General features: G+C 40.8%; 1 protein-coding gene across 5 annotated transcripts in view; it reads left to right on the top strand.

The window, feature by feature from the left end:
* fgfr1a (fibroblast growth factor receptor 1a) overlaps window positions 1-23,037 on the top strand; it is a 62,387-nt gene that overhangs the window by 25,402 nt on the left and 13,948 nt on the right. For 2 of the 5 annotated variants that reach the window (XM_066714423.1, XM_066714421.1), the window contains exons 3-8: window positions 7,165-7,422; window positions 9,609-9,695; window positions 10,906-11,078; window positions 17,612-17,735; window positions 19,781-19,971; window positions 21,167-21,317. In XM_066714423.1, coding sequence (XP_066570520.1) covers window positions 7,165-7,422; window positions 9,609-9,695; window positions 10,906-11,078; window positions 17,612-17,735; window positions 19,781-19,971; window positions 21,167-21,317 — 984 coding nt within the window. Of the gene's footprint in view, window positions 1-7,164; window positions 7,423-9,608; window positions 9,696-10,905; window positions 11,079-17,611; window positions 17,736-19,780; window positions 19,972-21,166; window positions 21,318-22,559; window positions 22,705-23,037 lie in introns of all 5 variants that reach the window. The other 3 variants (XM_066714424.1, XM_066714422.1, XM_066714425.1) reach the window with 2 other exon arrangements.

Genomic DNA, 23,037 nt, shown 5'->3' with positions numbered 1-23,037 from the left:
TGTGGGATCAGCTCCGCAGCCAGGTGTGGGAAATATTCCAAACATCACAAACCCCCCTGTAGTTAGTCAGGCACCTGCGAGTCTGGCGTTAATAGTCATTAATATCTGCGTCAGTCCTCTCCCCACCACAAAATGCACACTGGTTTTGTTTTGTTCTAACGCTCTGTAATGAAGCGACCGTCTCTTCAGCAGACCTCAGAGGTCACGTCCGTATCTTCTCCCTTCCACCGGCCGTAATAGTGAGTCACGTTTTGACCGTGATTTTCCAAACTGATGGAAAATAACTGCAGATTCTAAAATGAAGAAATTGAACAAAACCTTAACCCTATGAAGCTTTATTGATGCCTTTTTAATGGCAGGATTACAGTGGGCTGATAGTAAAAGTACAGTACAAAAAGTAAAACTACACAATACAAATGATAGATATATGTTGCTTATGCCAGCCATACTGGGAATGATAACATAGTGGAAGAGGGAAGCAACGGTCATATTTAGGGTTCCTTGTACTATAAACTAGTTTGCCATTCCATTTCAGAAGGATTGTTTATATATACTGTGCATCCTGGATCAGTTAAAATCCTACTCGCTTACAAAAGTGTTTTTTGTAATCTGCAAACTTTTTTTTTTACATTATTCAATTATGATGTAATATTCAATCAGATCTCAAATCGTTGATGGCTCAACTAATCCCTTCAGCAACTTCTAGATATTTGACATGTTTGTCTTCTGCATCTCTGCTTCTATAGCCCATAAATGTTTGTCCCAGAGAGTCAAAACTCTGCGAGTGGATACCTTTGGGCTGAAAAAAAGCAATCCAAGTTCAGACTTCGCTTGTTAAATGCTTTTCCAAAAAACAATCTGTTTTCCATTTTACAGCGCTCTCTGCCTGTTATTTTTTATTTTTTTGTGCTCGGGGAAAAAAAAAAAAATCTCCTTTCCTAGCGTGTATGGGCTCTTCAAGTTTCAAAGCACTGGTTTTGTTGTGAACTGCTTCTAATTTAGCAGAGGGAAAGGTTTGGATTACCCTTCCCTTATAAACATCCCCATACTTAAGGCTCACCAAGCTTTTCTAATCCAAAGGTATTCATTACGTTTCTTATAAAAGGACTGCAGTTCAGACTACCCATCCAAACAAGAACAGTTTGACTGTGTGCAGTCCTAATTATAGCCTATTTCCCCCCCTAACTATTTTTAATTGAAGTGTACATCTCTTGAGATCACAATTTCAATAGCCAACTAAAATAATTACAAATACAGATACAAATGGTAGTTTTTTTTTTTTTTTTTTTTATCTATAAAGTTTACAGGTCCTACATTGGTGAAGCTGGGATCCATGCCCATATCTCTTAAGTAAAAAAAAAAAAAAAAAAAAAAAATCTATTTAAAAGACTAATTGACACTTGCATTGCATGTAAAGTTGAAAAATGACTCCTCTGTAATCCTAATTGCATTTGTTCTATTGCTATTCAGTCGTTTGTGTTTTTAATTCTATTTTGCCGTGTTTTAATTTAATGAGACAAATGTTTCCATATCTAAAATGCATTTGTGTTCCAAAGAATGCTTCTGTGGTTAAAGGCTCAAAAATAATGAGGCGTTGAACTGCTTTGGTGTAAAGAAGGAAAAGGAAAATTCTATAGAAATGGGCTTTATGCAGTACCAATTAATTTCCCCCATTCACTGGGTCCATCTAACCTAGCTGTAGGAATATCAATGCAGAACAATAGTTTTGTGCTAATGGTAAAATCCAAATGTTACATAAAATAAAGCTTAACCCCCCCCTTCAAAAATAGAAACCAGTAATAAACTGAAGACACTTGTCTGTTGTATAGTACTTTTTAAAAATGTTTAAGATCAAAAACAGAAGGCAACAGTTGTAGTCATTACTGCTGTGAATTCCCTATAGGTGGTTATAGATGTAGTTTGTGAAAAATCTGTGGATCCAGAGATCAACAGGGATCTTGTCTGCAGCTGTACAGAAGAGTTTCAATTTTTCAAAAACTTAGGTTTGGTGTCGGTGTCTCAATTACAGTGTTTATTTATTCTACATTAGGTCTAATTCAGGACTACATTTATAAACAAAGCAAAAAATCACTTGAAAAGCAGTTTCCCTAAATAGGCTCAATCCATTTCTCGTCAAAACCAAGTAATTGTAGGTGCTTGTTATTTCTGTAGAGCTAAAAAATAGTTTTTGAGGTTTGGGGTAGATTTATCCCCCTCAGATGAATATGTAGCACTGGATTAGAGTTTGAAGCATAAAAGCTGTAATTTAATTATTACCTTAGAACTACAGTTCAGATGAAACACTTTATTTTAAATAGTTTAATCAAATTATCAAAACAACACAACAGATCTGAGTTTTGGAAAGTCGGAGCAACACCAGATATTAAATGAAGAAAGCGGTTACAAACTGGAACCATTTCAGAAGAAAAATAAAACCAAACCGCTGGGAGATATACATGCCGAGGCCCTGCCATTTAGCCGACATCAAAGGGGCGAGTAGTTTTTTTTTTTTTACAGCTTTTATGGCTGCTTTTTTACGGTGTGCTCGTACTTGCGATTAATAGCTGGAATGTTGACTGAAGCTCGTTGACAATGAAGGCGTAAAATAAAAACCAAAAACAAAACAACCAAAAGGGCAAACAAAAGCTAGGCCTTATATGGAATGTTAGAATTGAAAAAGTCTATAGATGTAGACGGCCCCGTGTTTCCCTCCTTCCAACTATGCCTAGTTTTTTTTTTTTTTTTTCGGGGTGGGGGGGGTTGTTTTGGAGGAGAAAGTTGATCCCAACCCCCCCTGGCCCCTTTCCTGCCTGGATTAGAAGGCCTGTCAGGCATATGTGATCCAGGAAATACCTTTACTAGGCCCAAGTCCGGTCACCATGACGACCGGCACTGGAACCTGCTCCTACAGGCCTCTTTCTGTGTGCGAGTCTCCCTCTTTCCCCCCTCTTTCTCCCTTGCTCTGCCTCTTATTGTTCTCCCAAACCCTTTGTTGGGATAGTTGTACTGGGGAGTAAGAGAGAGAGACACGGAGGAAAAATAGATCGAATGTTGTCTACACAGGATGAGAAACGTAGACCTAAAAGGGCCGGCGGTGATGGGGACAGTTAAGGTGTCCTGTTTGGCATGGGGCCATGGTTTGCGGACTATGTGAAGGGAGGCCAGTAGAAAGGGTCGCATTGCCAGGAACTGATGGGGTCTTAAGTTTAATCTGTAAACCGTTCCTCTTTTCTCTCCAGACAGCCCCCCCCACCTCCTTCCCCATTTTGTATGATTTTAATTACCTTTTGCTTGTTTCTGCCCAAATCCTTTCCTTTTTTTCCAGTTCTTCAAAAGAACTTGTTGACATTCTTTCCCTCGACCCCCCCCCCCCCTTACCCACCAACCCCTGGATCTCAATCAAGATTTGAAGGGGCTGCAAACTCTCTTGTTAGGAACTCGGTTAGATGGTTATGTTTATCTGTTAATCTCAGTGCTCGGCTATGACTTCTAAATAACTTGATTGTTTCCTACTTAATCTGAGGACTTGTTTTGCATTGCAGACTTCATTTTAGTAGCAGCTGCCATCTACCACTAACTTTATATTTTTTGTTGTTTTTGAGCTTTCTGTTGAGGTAAACTGCCTGGTATTTTGCAAAAAGCATAAGAACCAACTGCAAAGGTCTATAATCTTTGTGATAAGTAATTGTTGGAAAAATGTATTACCAGACTCTGTTTTACCAACCAGGTCTTGTGCATTCTATCATTATACATAATTATCTTTAGCATCTGTCTTCGGTATAGTAGAAAAAGACCAGCTGAAGCGAAGGTCTAAATTAAAACCGTTTAGAAAAACCAGACCAAACAAGTCTCCCATTGGGTTCTAAAGGGGCAATTTTCTATGTCATATATTTATGCTGGCTTCATCCCTGGAGAGAGAGCTGTTGTGTGTCAGTCACAGTATAGACAGGCACTTTGGAAATCCACAAACACACTGGCACAAGGGCTCAAGAGAGGTAAAAGGGCAAAGTGTATTGACCTTCTCACCTCTTCCCACCCCCAGCCTAAGTCTCGCCGCCACCTCCAATGCATTAAAAGCAGAAGGCCAGGAGAACGTTCGCAGTTTATAAATGGGTTATCCATACCTTTCAAATGCATTGGAAACTATTTAGGCCTTAAATAGTCTTCAAGGCAGGAGATAAAAATGAGGTGGGGCGAATTACATACCAACAATAGCCTTCCACAGTCTTACCATTTCTTTCTTCTTGTAGCTTATTAGACTCCCCCCTCAGTGCTTTAGTTTTTCAGAGAACATTCTTGCATTAAAGGAGTGCTGTATGAAGTAATGACCTCCAGGGTGTTTAAATGATGGTTTAAAATAAAACCAGGAGTTCTAGAGCATTGGTGCAGTTGAGCAAACTTCATAAACAGACTTCATTTAAGTTGCTGCTGGTGTCTTCCAATCACAGACCTATAAAATAGATAATAAACCAGTGGCTCCAGTGCGCACATGGAACATGTCATTAACTTCATATAAAAACATTTAAATAAAAGCTTTCAGCGTCTTGGTGCCAGTCGGGCGGTTGCCATCCTTGCATAGTGCTTGGCATTGTTTTAGTAGCTCAGGTAAGACTGTACAGATCGTTCATTGCAGAATTACTCTTAAGATAAACATTGGAAAGAAGTTAAAGGTTTACCAAGATTTCCTCAGCCTGCCAAGCCATGACAGAGTTTGGCACTGGTTTAGTCTTCTAATTAAGAAGCTGAAAAAGCTCTGGGGTAGGAAGTTTTGTACATTGGTTGCTGGTAACGTAATCCAAGAATAAAGCAGCAAACAAACATGATGGTTCAAATGGCACTTCTCAATTGTAAACAGTTGGTTACTTATACGGTCTCAAATTCTTTATCCGTATACCTGATCAGCCCAAAATCACTTAGCTGGATTTTGATGTAGAAAGAATGATGCCGACATTTATTCATGTTAATAACCTCACAGTACAGGAAGTACAGAGATTATATTTATGGAAACACGTAGCATAAAATGGAGAGGTCACAAACCTGTTGGTATTTTGTAGTCCAGCCTAGTGCATCATTTAGGGCCTGATACGTTTGACATTTTTACCAAGGGTGCTACTATGCTAATATTGATAATTATTATATATACGTTCAAAAATATTTCATACTAACATGCATTTTCTGTATTTTAATAGAATTTTACCATATAGCTTTAATATCCAAGATCAATTTTTTTTTATGCAATAAGCTTTCTGAATTAGGTAGTCTAAGCAAAGAAATGTACCTTTTATTTATGACTCCAATTACTAGATCTAATAAACAGATTTGAGATCCAGTTTTGTTTTCCTTGTGCTTTGTTGAATTACAAGATTGCTTTTATATACTTCCCATCAATTAAATAAGTAACACCTCAGACAACCACATGAATAGACATCACTGGATTTTAAATATGTGCTATGCAGGCTGGTACTAGCTTGCATTTCAATTCCGAAGTAAGCTCTGAGGTTTCCATTACTCCCACCCAGTTAAAACCATGATCTGGCAGACACCATTGCTCTGACTGATAACTTAACCCTAATCCATTGTTTTATCAAATTACCAGCAGCTTCTGCCTCAGCACTATATCCTATCTAGGCGTGTATCCTTAAACTCTGCGGGCAACTCGCTAAGCTTGGATCCGGCAGAAGGGAGGGTAGCGTTCTACAATCTCCGAAGTGTTCCGCTTTAAAGTTGGGACAGTTGTTTTATTAGATTTCAAGAACTGTAGTGCTGAAAGTCCCTGGATTTCATTCACTCAGTCCATTTTAGTCGATGTTAACCAGTAATGCTACCATTGAGACAAAGCAAGTCGTATGTTACCTTTTTTCAGAGTTTGCATGTGCTGCTGTGATTATTAATTATAGTTTTCTCTGGGATGCTCTTACTTGGGGAAAATAAATGTGCTGGGTAAGGGAAGGGAGGGAATCTGATGTCCTCCCATAGTTACCCTCCGAGTGGGGGGGTGCTGCTATAACAAATGTCCCACGAGAGAAAGAAATCGAAAGAGGCTGCCAACCAGACAATCGGGAGGCATTATGACAGATGACGTGTCAGGCTAATTAGGTTAATTCCCTTCCCCACACACACACACTTGTGATGGAAGGGTCAAGGCGAGCCAAGGGGGGCTCAGGTGTCTCAAGTTGGAGCTCAACAGCATCCCCACCACCCCCCCTTTCCACTACAAATTGGATTCTCCATTGCATCGTCCCAGGCTACCAATCAGTTTGAGATTAAGTATGGCGGCAATTCAATTTGCAGGGAGGAAGACTGGGAGATGGGGAGGGGATAAAATGGTGGCTTTGATTTGAGTCACTTGACAAACATGCCTGGGATTCAATAAGCAATATTGGCTTTGTGTATGGAGGGGGGAGGGTATGCCAGGGTTTGTGAACGTAAATGCTATGACCCAGTTTTGCAGCTTCTTTCTGGCTGAAATTGGTTTAGCACATTAGTCTTCACTCATGGTCCAATACATCAGGTTCTACAGGCGACTTCAATCAGGGGAGAAAGATTGTGTTACTCTTGACTAAATAGTCCAGTAATTGGTTCAGTTAGGTTATCAAACGCTGGGTTGGATGGAAAACCCCTGCCATAGTATATATGTATATATGTTTTGCAAAGTCCTTCTCTGCCTGTATGTATAAAGTAATCTTTGGAATCGGCTAATGTTTAAATTCTGCATAGAAAGTTATGAAATGGTGTACAAAATATTTCTGATGAAGTCATAATTATTAAATATTTAAATGCATAAGTTACAAAATAGAAAGTTGTAGTGTTGGATTTTTTAATTAACTGTAGAAAAATCCCCAGAAAATGGGTGGTGGAAGTCCGGTTAGAAATGCGATTTTGTTTATTTTCCCAATTCTTTTATTTTGGGATAGAATTATAATTTCCTGGCCGCTGTGTGTTGAATTCTACTCGATGTCACCCTGTATCTTTCTGTGGTGGTGGCTTTGTTTTGGTGATTTTCTCCTCTTCATGTCTTTGTTCATCGGTACTGGTGGCCTGTTTGTGTTCTTTCGGTGGTGGCTTCTTGTTGCGTCGTGTTTTTGTTGATCCTTAACGTCCAATGGATCCCCCCCTAAAAAAACTGCGTGGCTTTTTTTTGTTTTTTGTTCTATACACCCATAGTCCCACCCGAAACGCAAGCGGAGCCTTTCACATTATACCCCGGGGAGCGCTTAGAGCTACACTGTGGAGCCAAGGAGGAGGCCCAGGGGCTGGTGTGGACCAAGGACCAGGTGGCCGTGCAGGACGGGGAGCACACGCGCCTGCAGGATGCCACACTCAAGATCGAAGGTGTGGAGCTGGCCGATTCGGGCCTCTACGCCTGTCTGGCCAAAGGCTCTTTCAGCAACCACAGCATCTATTTCGCCGTGAACGTCTCAGGTATGTAGGGATCAGGCCCAAGATCAAGACCTGTCAAGAGCTCTGCTCCACTTAACTTCCATTGATTCAGTCTTCCACATCTGGTCTTTTTTGTTTTTGCCACCACCCCCTTTTCAGTTCTGTCACCTGACTATCCCCAAAGAAACTTGCTTGGCTATGCTGGTGATCAATGGACATGAATTGTCATATTATCATCAGTTTGATTATCAGTTTGCAAGTTTTCCTTGTCACGTCACTTTTGGTTTCGGAGAATTTTGCCATGTTAGATGTTGAAGTGCTTGTAAAGATGTTTTGGACCGGTTTCTTTGAGGCCAGTCTTGTAAACCAGCAATAAAGGCTGTGTTTCAATTCTACCATCCTTTGGATGATAAGGTTTCCCTAAAGCTTGGCAGTGTTTTTGTCTAGGTGTGAGTCTGGGTAATTTTCCCTGGCTGACTGAGTGGAAAGTCCCTTCTGGAAGCATGGATGACTTCAATGGGATTTACCTGCAATCCGTGGCTTGGTTGAGCTGTAAAGATCTGGCATTTCTGTGTGATTGGTCTTATGAGAGAGCTTCCTTTAATAGGCCGAGGATGTGCAGACCTTTCTGCTGCTCTATTTGTTAGTACCCTTTCATGTCTGTCCCCCCCTCAATGAAGATTCTTATTGAGCTACTCCTGGCAAGATCACATGTTTTTGTGGCCTAGAGGATGTATACTTTAGGGCCTGACTGTCGATTGTTCGAAGTTGTTCTTGCATTTCCCAATCTTTCTCCAATTTAATAAAACCTATTGGGAGATCATAGACTTGAGTTTATATTACAGCCTTTGAGATGCTGAATCAATTTCTGCTCCTTCCGGTGTCTGTTATATATCATGTTCAATCCTAATACTGATGTCAGTAGTTGAATATGCAGAGGAAAGATAACTGTACAGTATGTGTTTTTTTTCCTTTATTTTGAAGTAATTGTGATTATTTCAGTATTGAGCATTTCCACATATTGGTATGCTGCCGTACTTCCATATGGATCAAACATTTTGAAATCTCTGGTTGAAATGTGTGATGCTTAGTTTTCATATTTTTATATTTAATATGAGTTGTACTTTATATTTGAATCTGTAATCCATATATTTATTTTGAAAATATTGCAGAAATTATATTGTCTGCCTGTAAAATAAATGTATGCATTACGGACTCAAATATATAATTAAATGCATTACATTATTATATTTTACAAATACCAAGAAGGGACCCATTTTGACATGAAAAATATTACGATCGTGCATTTCTACCAAATACTAAAGGTTTGTTCCATAGGGGTTTTATAGGGTAGTCCAGTTGTGACGGTATTAACTTTACAAATACAATAGTATGAAATGCATATGCACACTTTTTCCAATTTTAACATTGCTTTCATTGATTTCTACCTTTTAATCCTGGAAAAGTATAAAATCCAGTAAGGTCCAAAACAGAAAAGGATAACACAAACATTTTGGGAGAAATTTAAGCTCAACATTTTTCACTTGAGGGGTGGGGGTTAAGGTGTTGAATCCACAGGGATGATGCTGTGGAATTATACTAGTTTCATCTGGGGTTGTGGGTGAAATTGAACATATAAAATCCTGTACCATTTTAATGAATCATCAGCAGCTTGACAACTTTTGCCTTTTTATTTTTTATGACTATGACCAACAGTTCCACCCTTACTGTGCATTCTTAAGTTTTCGAGAATAATCTGGCATGGTTGGGCCAGGAGACCATTTCATTGAGACAGCAGTCAGCGGGGTAGAGGGGCTATTGTTAGCAGTAATTGCCCTACTGGTTTCTGATGTTGGGAGACATTCCTATATATGTGCATATCTCAATTTCAGAATGGAGCTATCAGTGTACAATGTGAATTCATTGTATAAGGGTTGTGATTTGATGATCAGTGAAGGAACTATAAATGTATTTCAGTACACTGTGCAACACTAATTTACTTCCCTTTGTATGCACTAAAACCCCAGCAACAATATCCTGTTCCTACAACACCTCCACCCCCTCTACCCTCAGCCCCAAGATGTATTTTCTAAAGCAGTTTTGTTCTGGAACCATTGAAATGTAATGGGAATTACTTTATAACAGTGGGATCTTACAGCAGGCTCAATAGGGGGCACAGTAATGCCGTGCCCTGTGAACGGGCTGACCGTGTCTGTGTCGTTTTCCAGCTGATACCTTGGCGTCGTCAGAAGATGAAGATGATGACGAGTCTTCTTCAGAGGAGACCAAGCTGTCCAGCAGTCAGAAGCTCTTGCGTAAGTAACTCCCAAGGAAAGGTTAGCAGGGGAGATGCTAAACGCTTTTTTTACATCTAAACATGCGCCCGTCATTTCAGTGGCTGACGAAACTTTGCACTTCCCCAAAGTACCGAAAGCATAAAGGGATGTGACCTTGTAACCCCTAGCACAACAATGGTTTAGATTAAAATATCTGTGATCAAATTTCCTTCAACTTCAATAAAAATAATTGAGAATGTATATTTTCCTAGTGCTGAAAGATTACATCTGTAGTATTTGCTCACAAGGTCACTTCCTGTGACTTTTGGTACCTTCAGGAAGAGCAAGTTTTGATTGCCTCTGAAAGTACAGGCATATGTTTACATTTATAATTAGTTTACAATTGTCCTCCAGTATGCTCCTTTTTGGAAAACAAGTGGATCATATTCAATCAATTGGGGATCTTAAGTGAGCAGAGGTATTTAATATCATATTGTGTTTATATGAACCTGAACCTGAGGAAAACTGAAGAAAAACATGCATTTTAAATTGTTTTAGCCACAGTTTGTTTGCCAAGACCGAGGCCTCTGGCAGTGCTCAGGATGTTCCAGTAAACACTGTCAGTTCTTCCTTTAAAGAAAGATTAGGCTTCCAAGTCAATGACCAAGCAAGCCATGCCCTCCTTCCACAGTTGTGACCATGGGATTGTGTGGGTGACCGTCTTGAGAATCACGAGGAGAGAGAGATCTTAATCGAAGCCATAAGCGGTTATTACAAAGAACAACAAAACAAGGCATTCAAAATTCCAGCAAGGTCCTTATTAGCCTTCCAGACTGCAGGGCGTCCTAAAGCCAGTGAGGCGTGGAGAGGGCTTGGCCAGGCTGAGCCTCGTGCCCCTGGCCGACGGGCGCAGGGCAGGGGAGCGTGGCGGGCATCCCTCAGCCCTGACGGGCACCAATGCCGATGCCTGGCTCTGGGAGAGCCCTGTGGCATGGTGTGCTTTGTGTGAATCATGCTTTAGGTTTCAAGCCGAGCCGTATCATTGCTTTCCTTGGTGTTTTTTGCTTTTGTGTTTTTTGTTTTTGTCTTTTTAAATGCTGATTTCCAGGTGGATTTTGAAAGATGTCCTCCTTTTTTCTTTCTTCCATCCTGTTAGTTGTATGCACCCCCCTAGTCCTTTAAGATGGATTAAGGGACATTTTTGAAGTGGTTTTCCTGACTTATATAATGTGGCCTCTCTCTCCCACAGCTATGGCTCCACAGTGGGCCCAGCCTGAGAAGATGGAGAAGAAGCTTCATGCAGTGCCAGCCAGCAAGACAGTCAAGTTCCGGTGCCAGGCCAGCGGTAACCCCACGCCCACGCTGAAGTGGTTCAAGAATGGCAAGGAGTTCAAGAGGGACCAGCGGATTGGAGGCTTCAAGGTACCGTCCCCTCATGGTCACAGAGCGTTGTCTAAATGCCACACACTGTCCTCTGACAGCATATCCCCATAATCTGCACCATCCTTATGTGTAGGCTTGAGAGATTTCAATGTTTATTCATGTTGTCCCTACCTGCCATTAAAAGCTCTAATACGCATTGTTAATCCATAACCATTTGTCATGTAAGTCACAGAGTTGGTGCTTAATAAAGTATGAATAATTCCATTCAATTCAACTCATCAGATCTATGGTTTAAAATCTACCAAGCCTATTTGTGTTCAGCCTTTCATTAAAAGCACCATCATGGGCAGGCCATTCGAGTAACAAACACTGCCTAAAGATTGGCGGGGTGGGGAAGGATTGTACACGCTTTTGAGTCTAGGGGAGTGATGTCACCATGACAGGCTAATGGACACTCTGTCACACTTATACTGTAGAATGGCCAGAAATCCATAACCCCCAAATATCACTCAAGCTTAATTTTGGTAGACTTGATTCAAAATTACTCTGCTGACTGGTTGCTAGACTTGGAACACGTACATCTATTACTCTTCTCAGACGCTTATTTTTCATTACAGAATAAGAGATGCATATAAGCAATATACTACTAGACATACCTGGAAGGTATAAGTTTGTTTTATTTTTATTTAAAATGCTTCAGCAGGCAAACATGCTGTATACCAGGAAATTCTTATCTAATGATAATTTTTCAATACAAGTAGTCTACAAACTTAAAAGAAGAAAGCACAGAGCTGAAGACTGCAACACTGATAAAAGTACAGAGCAAACTTCATAATTTAGACTATCTGTAGACTTAGCTTTGTTCTCGATGTTGGCATTCAATAAGCCCAGCCTGCAAGCAACTACTCATTGCGGTTAAAATACACAAGAGGTCATTTGCAGTTCTAAAAGCTTAACTGTTATCGGTAATGTGTAATTTTTTTTTATAAAACACGATCTCGTGGCCTGGGGGGAGTCACAGGAAATTAGTCATGGTGAACGGAGTCCTGAGAGAAGAGGGTGAGAGGTTTTCCAGGGAAGGGGGAAGTGACTTAGGCTGCCCTGTCAGTATCTGGCCCTAAGGCAGTTGGAGAGCACCTGACCCTGAGAGGGAAAGCGATAAGGGAGAGACATTTGCGGCCCTGTTTTCACACCTGAGATGCAGGAGCTCTGCGTCAACTGGGGAAGAATGCGAGGCGAAACCCTACTCCACAAAGAGTTGATTATGTAGGCTGACAATAGCAGTGCCTGCAGCCCAGCCAGTCCAGCCCTGACTTCCCAGTTAACTCCATAAGCACCTGTCTGGGCAAGTGCGCTTTCCTCTATTTAAAACCACTTTTTGGGATTGTGCATTGCTATGAAAACTGCATTCCTTCACAAAACCACCTCTGGAAAAGACAAAAGACCAAACACCATTTCAACAATTCATACACTACCTATGCTGCAACATGTGATGACACTATTACAATGATCCATTCCCTGAGCTTTTTACTATATCCCAAACATAATTACAAATTCCCCTAATTTGTATTTGTATTTCACTTTCTGGACAGGTGTAGAAACGCTTAACAGCACTTAGTGAATATCTATGAACATTAATGACTGAATTAATAAATAAAACAATTTGTTGAACCAGTATCCATTAGGAAGAAATTTTAAGAGAGGTAAACAGTTCAAAATATTTGTTTAACAGCATAAGGACACTGGCTTTACAGATGACAATTCCAGCTTTATTTTAATATATAGCTTCCCAGCATTTGTCCTATGGGTTTGTCTCCTTGTTTTCAGTTTAACGCCATTCTGTTACTCAATCAACCAAAATTGTAAAAGTACAAGTTCTTGAAGCATGCCGGTTTTGAAGTGAGTGGAAAAAAAACAGTCCTCTCTCAGACTGAGGCTTTGGATGTTTGAGAATTTGGCAATACTTGACTCTCCTAAGCTCTGTTACAGCATTTATTTTTCCAAGGACATAAATAACAGTAACTGAGCTGTAAATGTTAATTGTAACTGAAGCCAACTGTGACACCTGTTAACTGCGTTGTTAGTCTGACCATAGATATTGGCGGGAGGGGGATGTATGAAATGTGACCTAATTCAGATAATTCACTCTTTTTAGCTTTTCTGAATGTAAATGGTGTCAATCCTGAAATGACCATGTATCTCGCATCATTGTATATCATGCAAGCAGGAGGGCGAGGTGACATTTGAGTCTGTTACACATGGTTACATAAGCATTGATGGTAAACCATAACTTGAAATGACCTTGGATTTAATTAAACCAAAAATAGTGTATGAAATTTACATGGGTCATTGCAGGAATGCTGTTAGCAGGTGGGAAACAAATGTGATTTTGCGCATGGTTAGATGTATTGAATAATTACCAGGTCAAATTAATAATTGAAGAAAAACACGCATTTTATTAAAATTAAAGCGATGCAATGCAAACCATTTACTGAAACAAAAACATCTATGCCCAATTGATGAAAAAAAATCTTGCTCATTAATGGGTCTGTTTTTTCCAGTGCTTGAGTAAATATTTGGCAGAATTCAGGGTAGTATAAAGCTGTGTACATTTTAAAGAAAACATGTAGGGTGATTGAAATAAAATTAATTATAGATATTAGCACAATGTTGGCTACAGTCATGGAGTTTTTATTTCCAGAGACTTTTTTTAAGGGACACCGTCTAATTCAGCTGGTTCAATAAGAATAACCAAGAGGGTTTGCTGAAATTCTCCGTACAAACAAAAACTGAATGTAAAGGGAAATAAGCAAGCAAAGTAAACAACTGTTAAAATTCAAACTCATTTGGCTTGAGTTTATCAGCCCTGGAAAAACAAATCGATGAAAAATAATGAAAACCATTTTGCAAATTTCAAGACTGAGATCAAACTTTCCAGTTACTAATCTGCAGTGAACTGAACAGGGGGTTGTTCGATAGTTAGGCAGTGGTATTGGAAAAATAAAATCATTGCCAATAACCCGATCAAACATTTCATAGTTTACCCTGAAAAAGACATGCTCATACACGATCAAAAATGCTTGTTAAAGGAAAAGACCACCCATGTACTAAATGGTTTCCTACCACATGGATATTTTAAACAAAATGTTAAGCTTTATTCAGTCATTGTGATGTAATCTTTAAACACAACATCTGATAAGAGAACACTATTCTTTTTTTAAATGAATAGAAACGTTAGCAGGACCTTGGGTGAAAGACCTGTTTTAGAGGGCACTTGCTCTTTAATTTGTTTAGATTGCTTGCCTTGGTCCGTATAAATTTCCCCTTGGATAGTTTCACTCCAGTAACCAGTTGACCCTCTCTTCATTTCCTGTGCATTTCTAACATCAATCCTTCTTACTGCCAATTTAAATATCATTCCTAGACTCGGCACCATCATGAGGGAGGACTGTGCTTATAGTTATTTTTCCATTTAAGTATGACCCCTTTTTGTTTTACTTTCTGACTTTATACTTCTAGGGGAATTGTGAAGAAATATACAGGGAGAAGCATAAGCCATTAGAAATCTTTGAAGGAGCTGTGTTTTTGCTGTGTCCTGCTGGACGACAATGTGAACCTTATGCTTATTAAGAAAAATCATTAAAGGATGCGCTTGAGGTACGATTAGACAAAATGTATGTGTATTGGCTATTCACTAATGGACTGATTGTGCTATGTTGTGTTTGGAAACCACTGATCATAGTTGGATTTTTCCTTTAGTTGTCAGATATTAGATCAGGTTGACATCTGGTCTGCTTGGGCCAGGATCCCTCTGCTGTGGACTAGAAACACTGCCATGTCTAGTCGACGGCTGAGTTCGTGGTGAGCACCGCCATCATTGTGAATCAGACTGACTTGGCCGCTGGTGGTTTGGGGTGGCAGCCAGAATCTTGAGTGCGGTGGGATTGAAAATCTGCCGCCGAAGCACAAAGGCCCCGGGAGTCGGCCAGCTCTGCCTGACCGCAGGGGGGGGGGACAGACTGACGGTCCCAGACTGCACTCCCTGCAGCGTGAGAGCAACAAAAGGCTAAATCGCAAACACACTGGCTGCTCGGTGCTGTGACATTAAAGAACCATGGACCATGGTTTGATACATTGAGAAGAAACCCATGTGGCTTGTGGGATTTATATATATATATATATGGATTTGTTAAATTTTTCCTTAAGTTTTTTTGTACCCTTTAATATGAAGGGCAGTGAATAAGGACTCTTCTGAATTTGCAGTTTGACCCATTTCAGGTCTAGTCCTCCTTAAGTAGAAATAAAATCTCGTAAATGCACCTGACTGTGTGCAATTTTGCCTAGAAAACACACACATAACCCTGCATTGTAGAACATGAAATGGATCATAGAGCTATGTAATGGGAGTCTTATTGACTTTCCTTACATGTCCGTTTCCGAATTTCCAGTTGGTGCTCAAACTGATTTCCCAGCGTTTGCCTGCACCGAGGCAAAGATGACACTAGGGGTCCCCCAGTCTGGGTTCTCAAGTTTCAAATTCCTACGCAGAGTGAGTCAAAGTGACGTAAGCAGAGGGGGCATTTGTAATTCCTATTGGTCTCCTATAACTCTCCAATCTATTGCGGCATCTCTCATTAGTTTCGGCTCTGGCCGGAACGCAGGCATCTGGGGTGGTACGTTCATGCTGATCTACCCTCCGTGGCAAAAAAAAAAAGTTAATGGAACTGCGTCAAACTGCAAAACAAGCAAGTCTGTTTTTTCCATCCAGGCTTGTCTACAGCAAGACAGGCCAGCTGGGAGACATTAAGAAGTTTCCTCTCCGTTGGCAAAAAAATCCCTCCCTGTTCAATGTGCTGCTTTACCATCTGGTCGGTGTTTTTTCAGTCAAGGTGGAAAAGTCTGCAGCAGTGGTTGGGGAGTACTGGAAAGGGTACTTTTCTTTTTACGAGCACAGATCTATTGTTCATATTTACAGGGGAGAAGGTGGGGGGGTTGTCGACAAGGAGAAAATATTGTAAACCTTCATCCACTTACTACAGCAGCACACATCTGGAAATGAAAAGCTGTGTTTTTAGTTTTTTTTTCTTTCATTCCCTTGGTAACGGCAGACTCTTTAATTATGAGAGCAGTTTGCATTGCATTCACTCTCCACTTTAACAGGGAAGCTTTCAAGTGCAAATGGAAGGAATTGACCTCACGGAGTTCAATTAGTTCTGTCCTTAAAAAAGAAATAATGTATTAGATTCGTTGCTTGTGTTCATTTCAGACTTCTGGTCCATAGTGGTAATGGGAGCCAATTCACTTCCTGTTTTCTAGATTGTATTTCTTTTTGTACACCAAATATTGCTTGAGGACTGTCTTACAATGAACTATAATGTGTAGTTGTTTTTTTTTTAAAGCTTGTTTGAAAAATTGCTTTTTAGGGGGCCTCAGGGCTATACCTATTCTGGCAATAATGATATCCTTCCTGTAAGGTTTGTTTCTGTTCCAGTAAACTTCTGTGCATGTCCCTTAGGGAAGTCAATCTCGACTCCTTTTCTTTTAGATCCCCCCAACAGTCCAGCTTTCTAAAACAGCTTGCACTTATTTTGAAATCTACACTGCTAGACATTGATGTACGGCATGCACGGGGGCTTCCAAATAGCATAAACAGTAAAAGTTTCAGCCTGGTGTGCAGGTTGAAACTTACACCCCATACAGCACTGTTTCCAGTCTTGACTGTCCTGCAATTGGGACCAGAATTCAATTAGCTTTAAAATCTAAATATCTAAATTTAAACTCTTGCATGTTCTGGGTTAGAATGAGGGCTGAATTAGGAAAAACTACTCAAACCCCTGTGATCTTTCCATTTAATTTGTGTGTGTATACAGCCCATAAAATCCAGCTTTTGTGTGGTCTTCAGCTCCCCACCGTCAATTAGAAGTTACACAAGGTTTTGAAATCTAAAGCTGGGTATAAAACTGAGGAAAACCCAATTTAAATTATTAATCTTAAGAAAGTTGCTGTCTTTTAAAATCCAATCATTTGCCTGGTTTCACCTACCAGTAGGAAGAGCATCAAGACCACAATCCTGCTCTGTCTGGTGTGGCACTCTAGGCACTATTTTTTAGTCTTCTGTAAAAAAAATAAAAAAAATAAAACACGTACGTTTTCAAAATGGCATGAAGGAGGATGTTCTACACTGCAGGTTATGCATCGGCTTTGCTAAAAAAAAAAAGTGTATATATTTCTACAATAGTTTTGCAGCTCGATTTTTAAACCAGTTTTTATTTTTTTTCCAGGTTGCGAGCTCATATAGATCTGTACACGGGAAGCAAAACTGTAACTCCATATATAGTCGCCCCACCACAATACAAATCACACTGCTGAAGACATGAACATCTGTGAAATCAATTAGTGCTTCGGAATGAGCACAGCTAGCAAACTAGAGGAATGGGAACTAGATTAGCAACTCGGAAACCCTGTGCAATGAGTGTCCTGTTGTGACAAGTGTTTTGTTACCTATGTGGAGGTCTCTTCTGACCAGTGTTGTCAATCTCTCTCCTCTCTCTCAATCCCTTTCTCAATCCCAGGTCCGGGAACACATGTGGACCATCATCATGGAATCGGTGGTGCCTTCAGACAAGGGCAACTACACCTGCCTGGTGGAGAACAAATATGGCAGCATCAACCACACCTACCAGCTGGATGTTGTTGGTGAGTCTGAGAAATGAGTCTTCCCCTATTCCAATATGTAACTATCTCCGGTTGTCTCCATTTCCAATTCTCCAAACTGACACTTTCCCTCACGTGGGTATATGCATCTTACCCTCAATTTGAGTATTTTCATGTGTTTCTAGGATGTCGTATGGCTGCTCCTGGAATTACCGATTTTAAATTCCCAGACTCCTCTCTCTTCACAAATCATAGTCTTAGGGATTCAGTTATAAGTTCATAGTTAGTCTGCTTTGGTATTGTGTGGGGAGGGGGAGGGACAATACCATCTATGCTTTACTATGCATTTCTCACCACTCTCATGAGGGGAAAACAAGATATTAAATGAATCCAGCTGTGTGTGTCGATTTACCAGCAATTAGCGGAGATCTAAATTAAAATGCAACCTCGTAGTGTTTACTGGGATTTACAGTGCAGTGAGTAATGGAACAACTGTAACCAGCTGTTATTAAAGGGTGAAGTCACGTATGATTTCTTAGTATATAAAGGCGACAGCAGCGACTGTATTAAACCACACCTCTGCCCTGGCTCTGACCCTGGAGGTCTGCACAGACTGCTGCCTGGGAAATTTCTCACACTTCGCCGTTACTTCATTCCCACACCATTATCAGTCTTCATAATGAGATCATACTTGAGAGAAAGCCCAGTTTGACAAGTGTGCACAACAATGCAGCGCTCCGGGGGCTTCAGTGCCTGATCCGAGAAGGCATTTGAAAGCGATTGAAGCATCTAATAGCAATAACTGTAAAAATAAGACAAAACATGGTACAGTTGTTTCAGTGTCTAATCCCTCCCTTGTGATTTGCTGATTCTCTCTGGAACAGTTTTATGGGGATTGGGCATGTATATTATATTATATCAAAGGTGATCGTAATCGCTGTCTTGGTAAAAATCTGACTATTTTCAACCCATTTGGAATAGAAATTGAAAGGAAATTGAGACACCGCTCTGAGCACTGGTTGAGACTCCTTTTAATATTTTATTTTCAGACTGAATGGAAAGGAGTCACAATATGCCAGTCACTTATTTCTGTTTTCCCCTGCTGCCAGCATAGGCAGGGGCTTTAATGGGGCTGTCTGGAGAATTGTTTTGCACTTGCGTTTTATATATATATATATATATATATATAGCGGCAATTACGGAGACGGCATAAGTTGTCAGGAAAACCGCTATTACTGTGTATAATTAAGCCCCTTTTGTGCTTAGACCTTGAGCATGAGTGGAATGATCCATGATCAGCTAAATTGTGGTCCATACGGGTGGGAACAGGTCCAACCTGCCTGTCTTAACTTGAAATTAATTATAGCACACAATAAGAGCACAGTGATCAAGGCAAAGCATGGAGAGGTATAGTAAACCATGCAAGAATGGCAACAAAGTGGTAAAACTCTCAAATGTGGTCCATATTTGTGTCTGTAGATCCTACAAAAAATAAAATTACATAATTTTCCAGAACTACTGAAGTGAAAACCAAAAATTCTTTTTAATTGCTCTATTTCGTTGGAACTCTTAAGCTTTTATGGTTTTGTTTAGAGCAAATGGTGCTCTGAAACCAAAAGCTGTGGAAATTCACATGTAAGAGCTGGAACAAGGTCTGTGTTTTAAGTGGGTGTGAAGAACTGAACCTGGATGGAACATTTGTCTTGTCTTCATTCCAGCTGAGCTCTTGATTTACTTAAGTGAAGCAAATGTATGCATTTCTTAATTAGACCTTTTTCTGTGTTTTTCAGTTCTTAAACATTTGGAGATTTCAAGCTACCTGCACAATTATATAAGTAGCTAAAATCAACCCACAATCTCCGCTGCAAACTGCTGAAAAGAAACTCGTCAAACCAGTTATCGCTCAATTAAGAGCTCAGTTTGAATAATAAAAACAAACTGGCACATGCAGTAGGAATCCGGTCATGAAAGTTCACAAGCACAGTTTTTTTTTTTTTTTTTTTTTTTTTTTTAATTATTATTATTAACCTGTGCTGCTTAACCTGTGTACCTTGGCTCACTTGGTGTCTTGTGTGTCTGTCTTCCAGAGCGCTCTCCTCACCGGCCCATCCTCCAGGCGGGGCTGCCTGCCAATCGCACTGTGGTGGTGGGCAGCGATGTGGAGTTTGTGTGTAAGGTGTTCAGTGACCCCCAGCCCCACATCCAATGGCTGAAGCATATCGAAGTGAATGGCAGTAAACTGGGGCCTGATGGCTTGCCCTACGTGAGAGTGCTCAAGGTAATGCTGAGGATCCAGAAACATTCACTCGCACGCAAATGCACATACACAATTCCTTTAATGGGGAAATATCAAAGCTATCAATTAACCATTTCCTCTCTCTGTGCACAGTACATCTCTTATAGCCTTTAATCAACTCTCCAATTCTGTATAGAACTCTAACTGTATAAGAGCATAGATCAATAACTGTAGTAATAAGTATTAAGCCATGCCTATAAGCTGCATATAGCTAAGGAATGGATGGTCACTTTTCCACTACAGTCTCTTAAGACTGAATAGACCCCTACAAATCACAGTACCTGTGCATACACTCCAATATTTATTTGGATCTAAAAATCCTACTATCAGAATAATACCAGCCCATGTTCACATACACACTACTGTCTGCACTGTATTGACTATTAGCATGGATTACACCAACTTGGGATATAACTAGTGCTAATATACTGTGTCAATACATACTGGCACTGCTGGTACTAGTAAAGGGATTATACTGGTAATGCCTCAAGTAATCGAACAATAAGTAGATCTCATTGAGCAATTGCAATAGAGACATTCCTAAATTGATATGCTGCATAAATATATTTTTTACAAAGTAAAGGTTTCTGGGGTTTTCTTTGTTCAAGGTTTAGGTGGGAAAATAGTTATTCTAGGATTAGAAATCCGTACTGGAGAAATTATGCATTTAAGGTGTAATTTTAAATTTTACAGGATTATTGCACAGTCCACGGGCCTCCAGTAGACTAGTGGAACCTAGGTTGGTGTAGTCCATCCATATTGTGCAGCAAAGTCCTTAAAGGGGAACCTGCATCTTCACTTTCCTGTGATTTCTATTTATTTTATTTGGCTTTCCAATCTGGCATAAAGGAAGCACTCCAAAACCAAGTGTGTGTTTAGGAGGGGCAAATAAGTGTCACCCTGCCCCAATGGAGAAGCCTCATTGACCAAGGGGTCTCCTCAATATACTTCCCCATGAAATTTCTCTTCCTGTGCCCTGACTCTGGTTTTAGAGTGGGCAATTGAGAGGAGCAACTGGAGCTGTTATTGTAAAAACATGTCCAGCAAGAGCTGAAATAACAGGAGCAACGTGGAAGTGATGTCAGTTTCCCCCTTTAACCTGGTTCGGCCCATTGGTGGTGGCACGATCCCATCTTGTTGTCTCTTGTTGGTTTATTTTTGTTGTTGTTGTTTCCAGCACTCGGGGGTCAATAGCTCGAACACTCAGGTGCTGAGCCTCTACAATGTGACGGAGGAGGATAGCGGGGAGTATATTTGTAAAGTGTCCAATTATATAGGAGAGGCCAATCAGTCGGCCTGGTTGACCGTCATCACACATGAGGCACAAGGTAACGTCTGAGCCGCGGCCAGGTCCCACAGTCGGGCAGACAGGCAGACGGGCGGGTGGGGACGGTCTAAAGAGTAAAATATGAAACGCGCGCAAAAAAATAATCAACCACCCAGCTGTTTTCTCTTCTACCTCCCTCCCTCCCTCCTGACTTGGGTGTTTCTCGCTGTCGTTACGGAACCATGGAAAATCTCTGCAGAGCCACATGAGCATGCTGGGGTTTTGATGTTAATCCCCGTCCCTTATTTTTCCATTTTGTTTCTCATCTCTCGTCATTCTTGGGTCCTTCTCTCATTTCTCACAGCTCATAGAATCTTTTTCTTGTAGGCCTTGAAAAACCCCACCACCACCCTCCAGTTTCCTCTTAATTCTTAAATCCAACCATCTAAAACCCATATCCTTTGTCCCTTTCTAAACTCTCCTTAAGGTCTTGCAGCTTGCTTCACCTCTTAGGGCAGGGCACATCCAACACATCAACCCCAGATAAACCCCTTCAGTTCTATAGCATTTCTCCTAGTTGCATGAGTCTAGCCCCTTAGCCCCTATACTAGTGATCCAGACCTGTGGTGTTGAATCACTGGGAGATTATACCTTCAGAACAGTATTAGGGAGAAAAACTGCACTCCTGGATCTACTCTGTGGACTGTAGATCTCAATCTATACATTTGTAGTCCTCTACAAAAATTATTTAATTGAAAATGCAGAGCACTAACCAAGGATTTTATGATAAAGCTTGTGAGTTTTCCACACTCATCCCTCAAATTTCTCAGCCTTGCTCTTTGAAGGCAACAAACCACTTGTGCACATTTTCAAACTTATCTTTCTTAATCTCTTTCAGCCTTCCTCTTTACTGTCTTCTCTTTTAAATCAAAACCCAGTACGCCTACATAAGAGAGTGTTTGCGTGTTTGTGTACCAGTGTGAATGTGTGTGCTCTGCAGGAGGATTTTCCATGTAGCCCATCTCCTGCATGCAAAGATGGGACTCTGGGACATTGGTCCCTCCAGTGGTGACGGGTGTCAGTTTAGGGCAGACTGTCCGTTCTCCTCCTCCTGTCCCTCTCCTCCACTAACAGGGTGTCGGAGGGAAGCTACGGGGGTGTTGTGGAGGTGGGTTGGGGATTCAGTCCCCCACCCCACCCCATGCCACGCCAAAACCTTTTCTTTTGGAGCCTATACTCTAGGCATTTTTATTTTATTTCGTTTGGCCCATTTGTCGGTCTGCTGCCATTGTTCTCCTTCTAGACGGCTGGCCTTAACACAACGGACAAGGAAATGGAAGTCCTCCAACTAAGGAATGTCTCTTTTGATGACGCTGGGGAGTATACCTGCTTGGCGGGCAATTCTATCGGGTTCTCTCATCACTCTGCATGGCTGACCGTTCTTAAAGGTATAAATGGTTCTTTTCCCTCTGCCTTTCCTTTCTCTGTCCCCCTCCCCCTCTCTCTCCCCTTCAGTCCTTCCCTACACCTCCATGTCCCAATTTCCTATCATTTTGCAGAAGAATGGGCTGCCCATTGCCTTTGACACTGAAAAGGTGGTTCTGGGAGGTGACAAGCAAAGTTTTATTTAAATTGTTTTGGTTGATTCCAAACCCACCTAGAGTTGTTTAAATTCAATTCAAACCATGACCACCTCCTCTGTGTCCAGCAGCGATGGGCAATGAAGGCTGGCCAACTAGCTGGCACTAACCCGCCTTCCCTTCTTCCTCTGCTCTTTCTGA

The sequence above is a fragment of the Amia ocellicauda genome, chromosome 9 (genome assembly GCF_036373705.1).
Source record: "Amia ocellicauda isolate fAmiCal2 chromosome 9, fAmiCal2.hap1, whole genome shotgun sequence".
Taxonomy (NCBI): Eukaryota; Metazoa; Chordata; class Actinopteri; order Amiiformes; family Amiidae; genus Amia; species Amia ocellicauda.
This window is presented reverse-complemented; position numbering and strand designations above follow the sequence as displayed.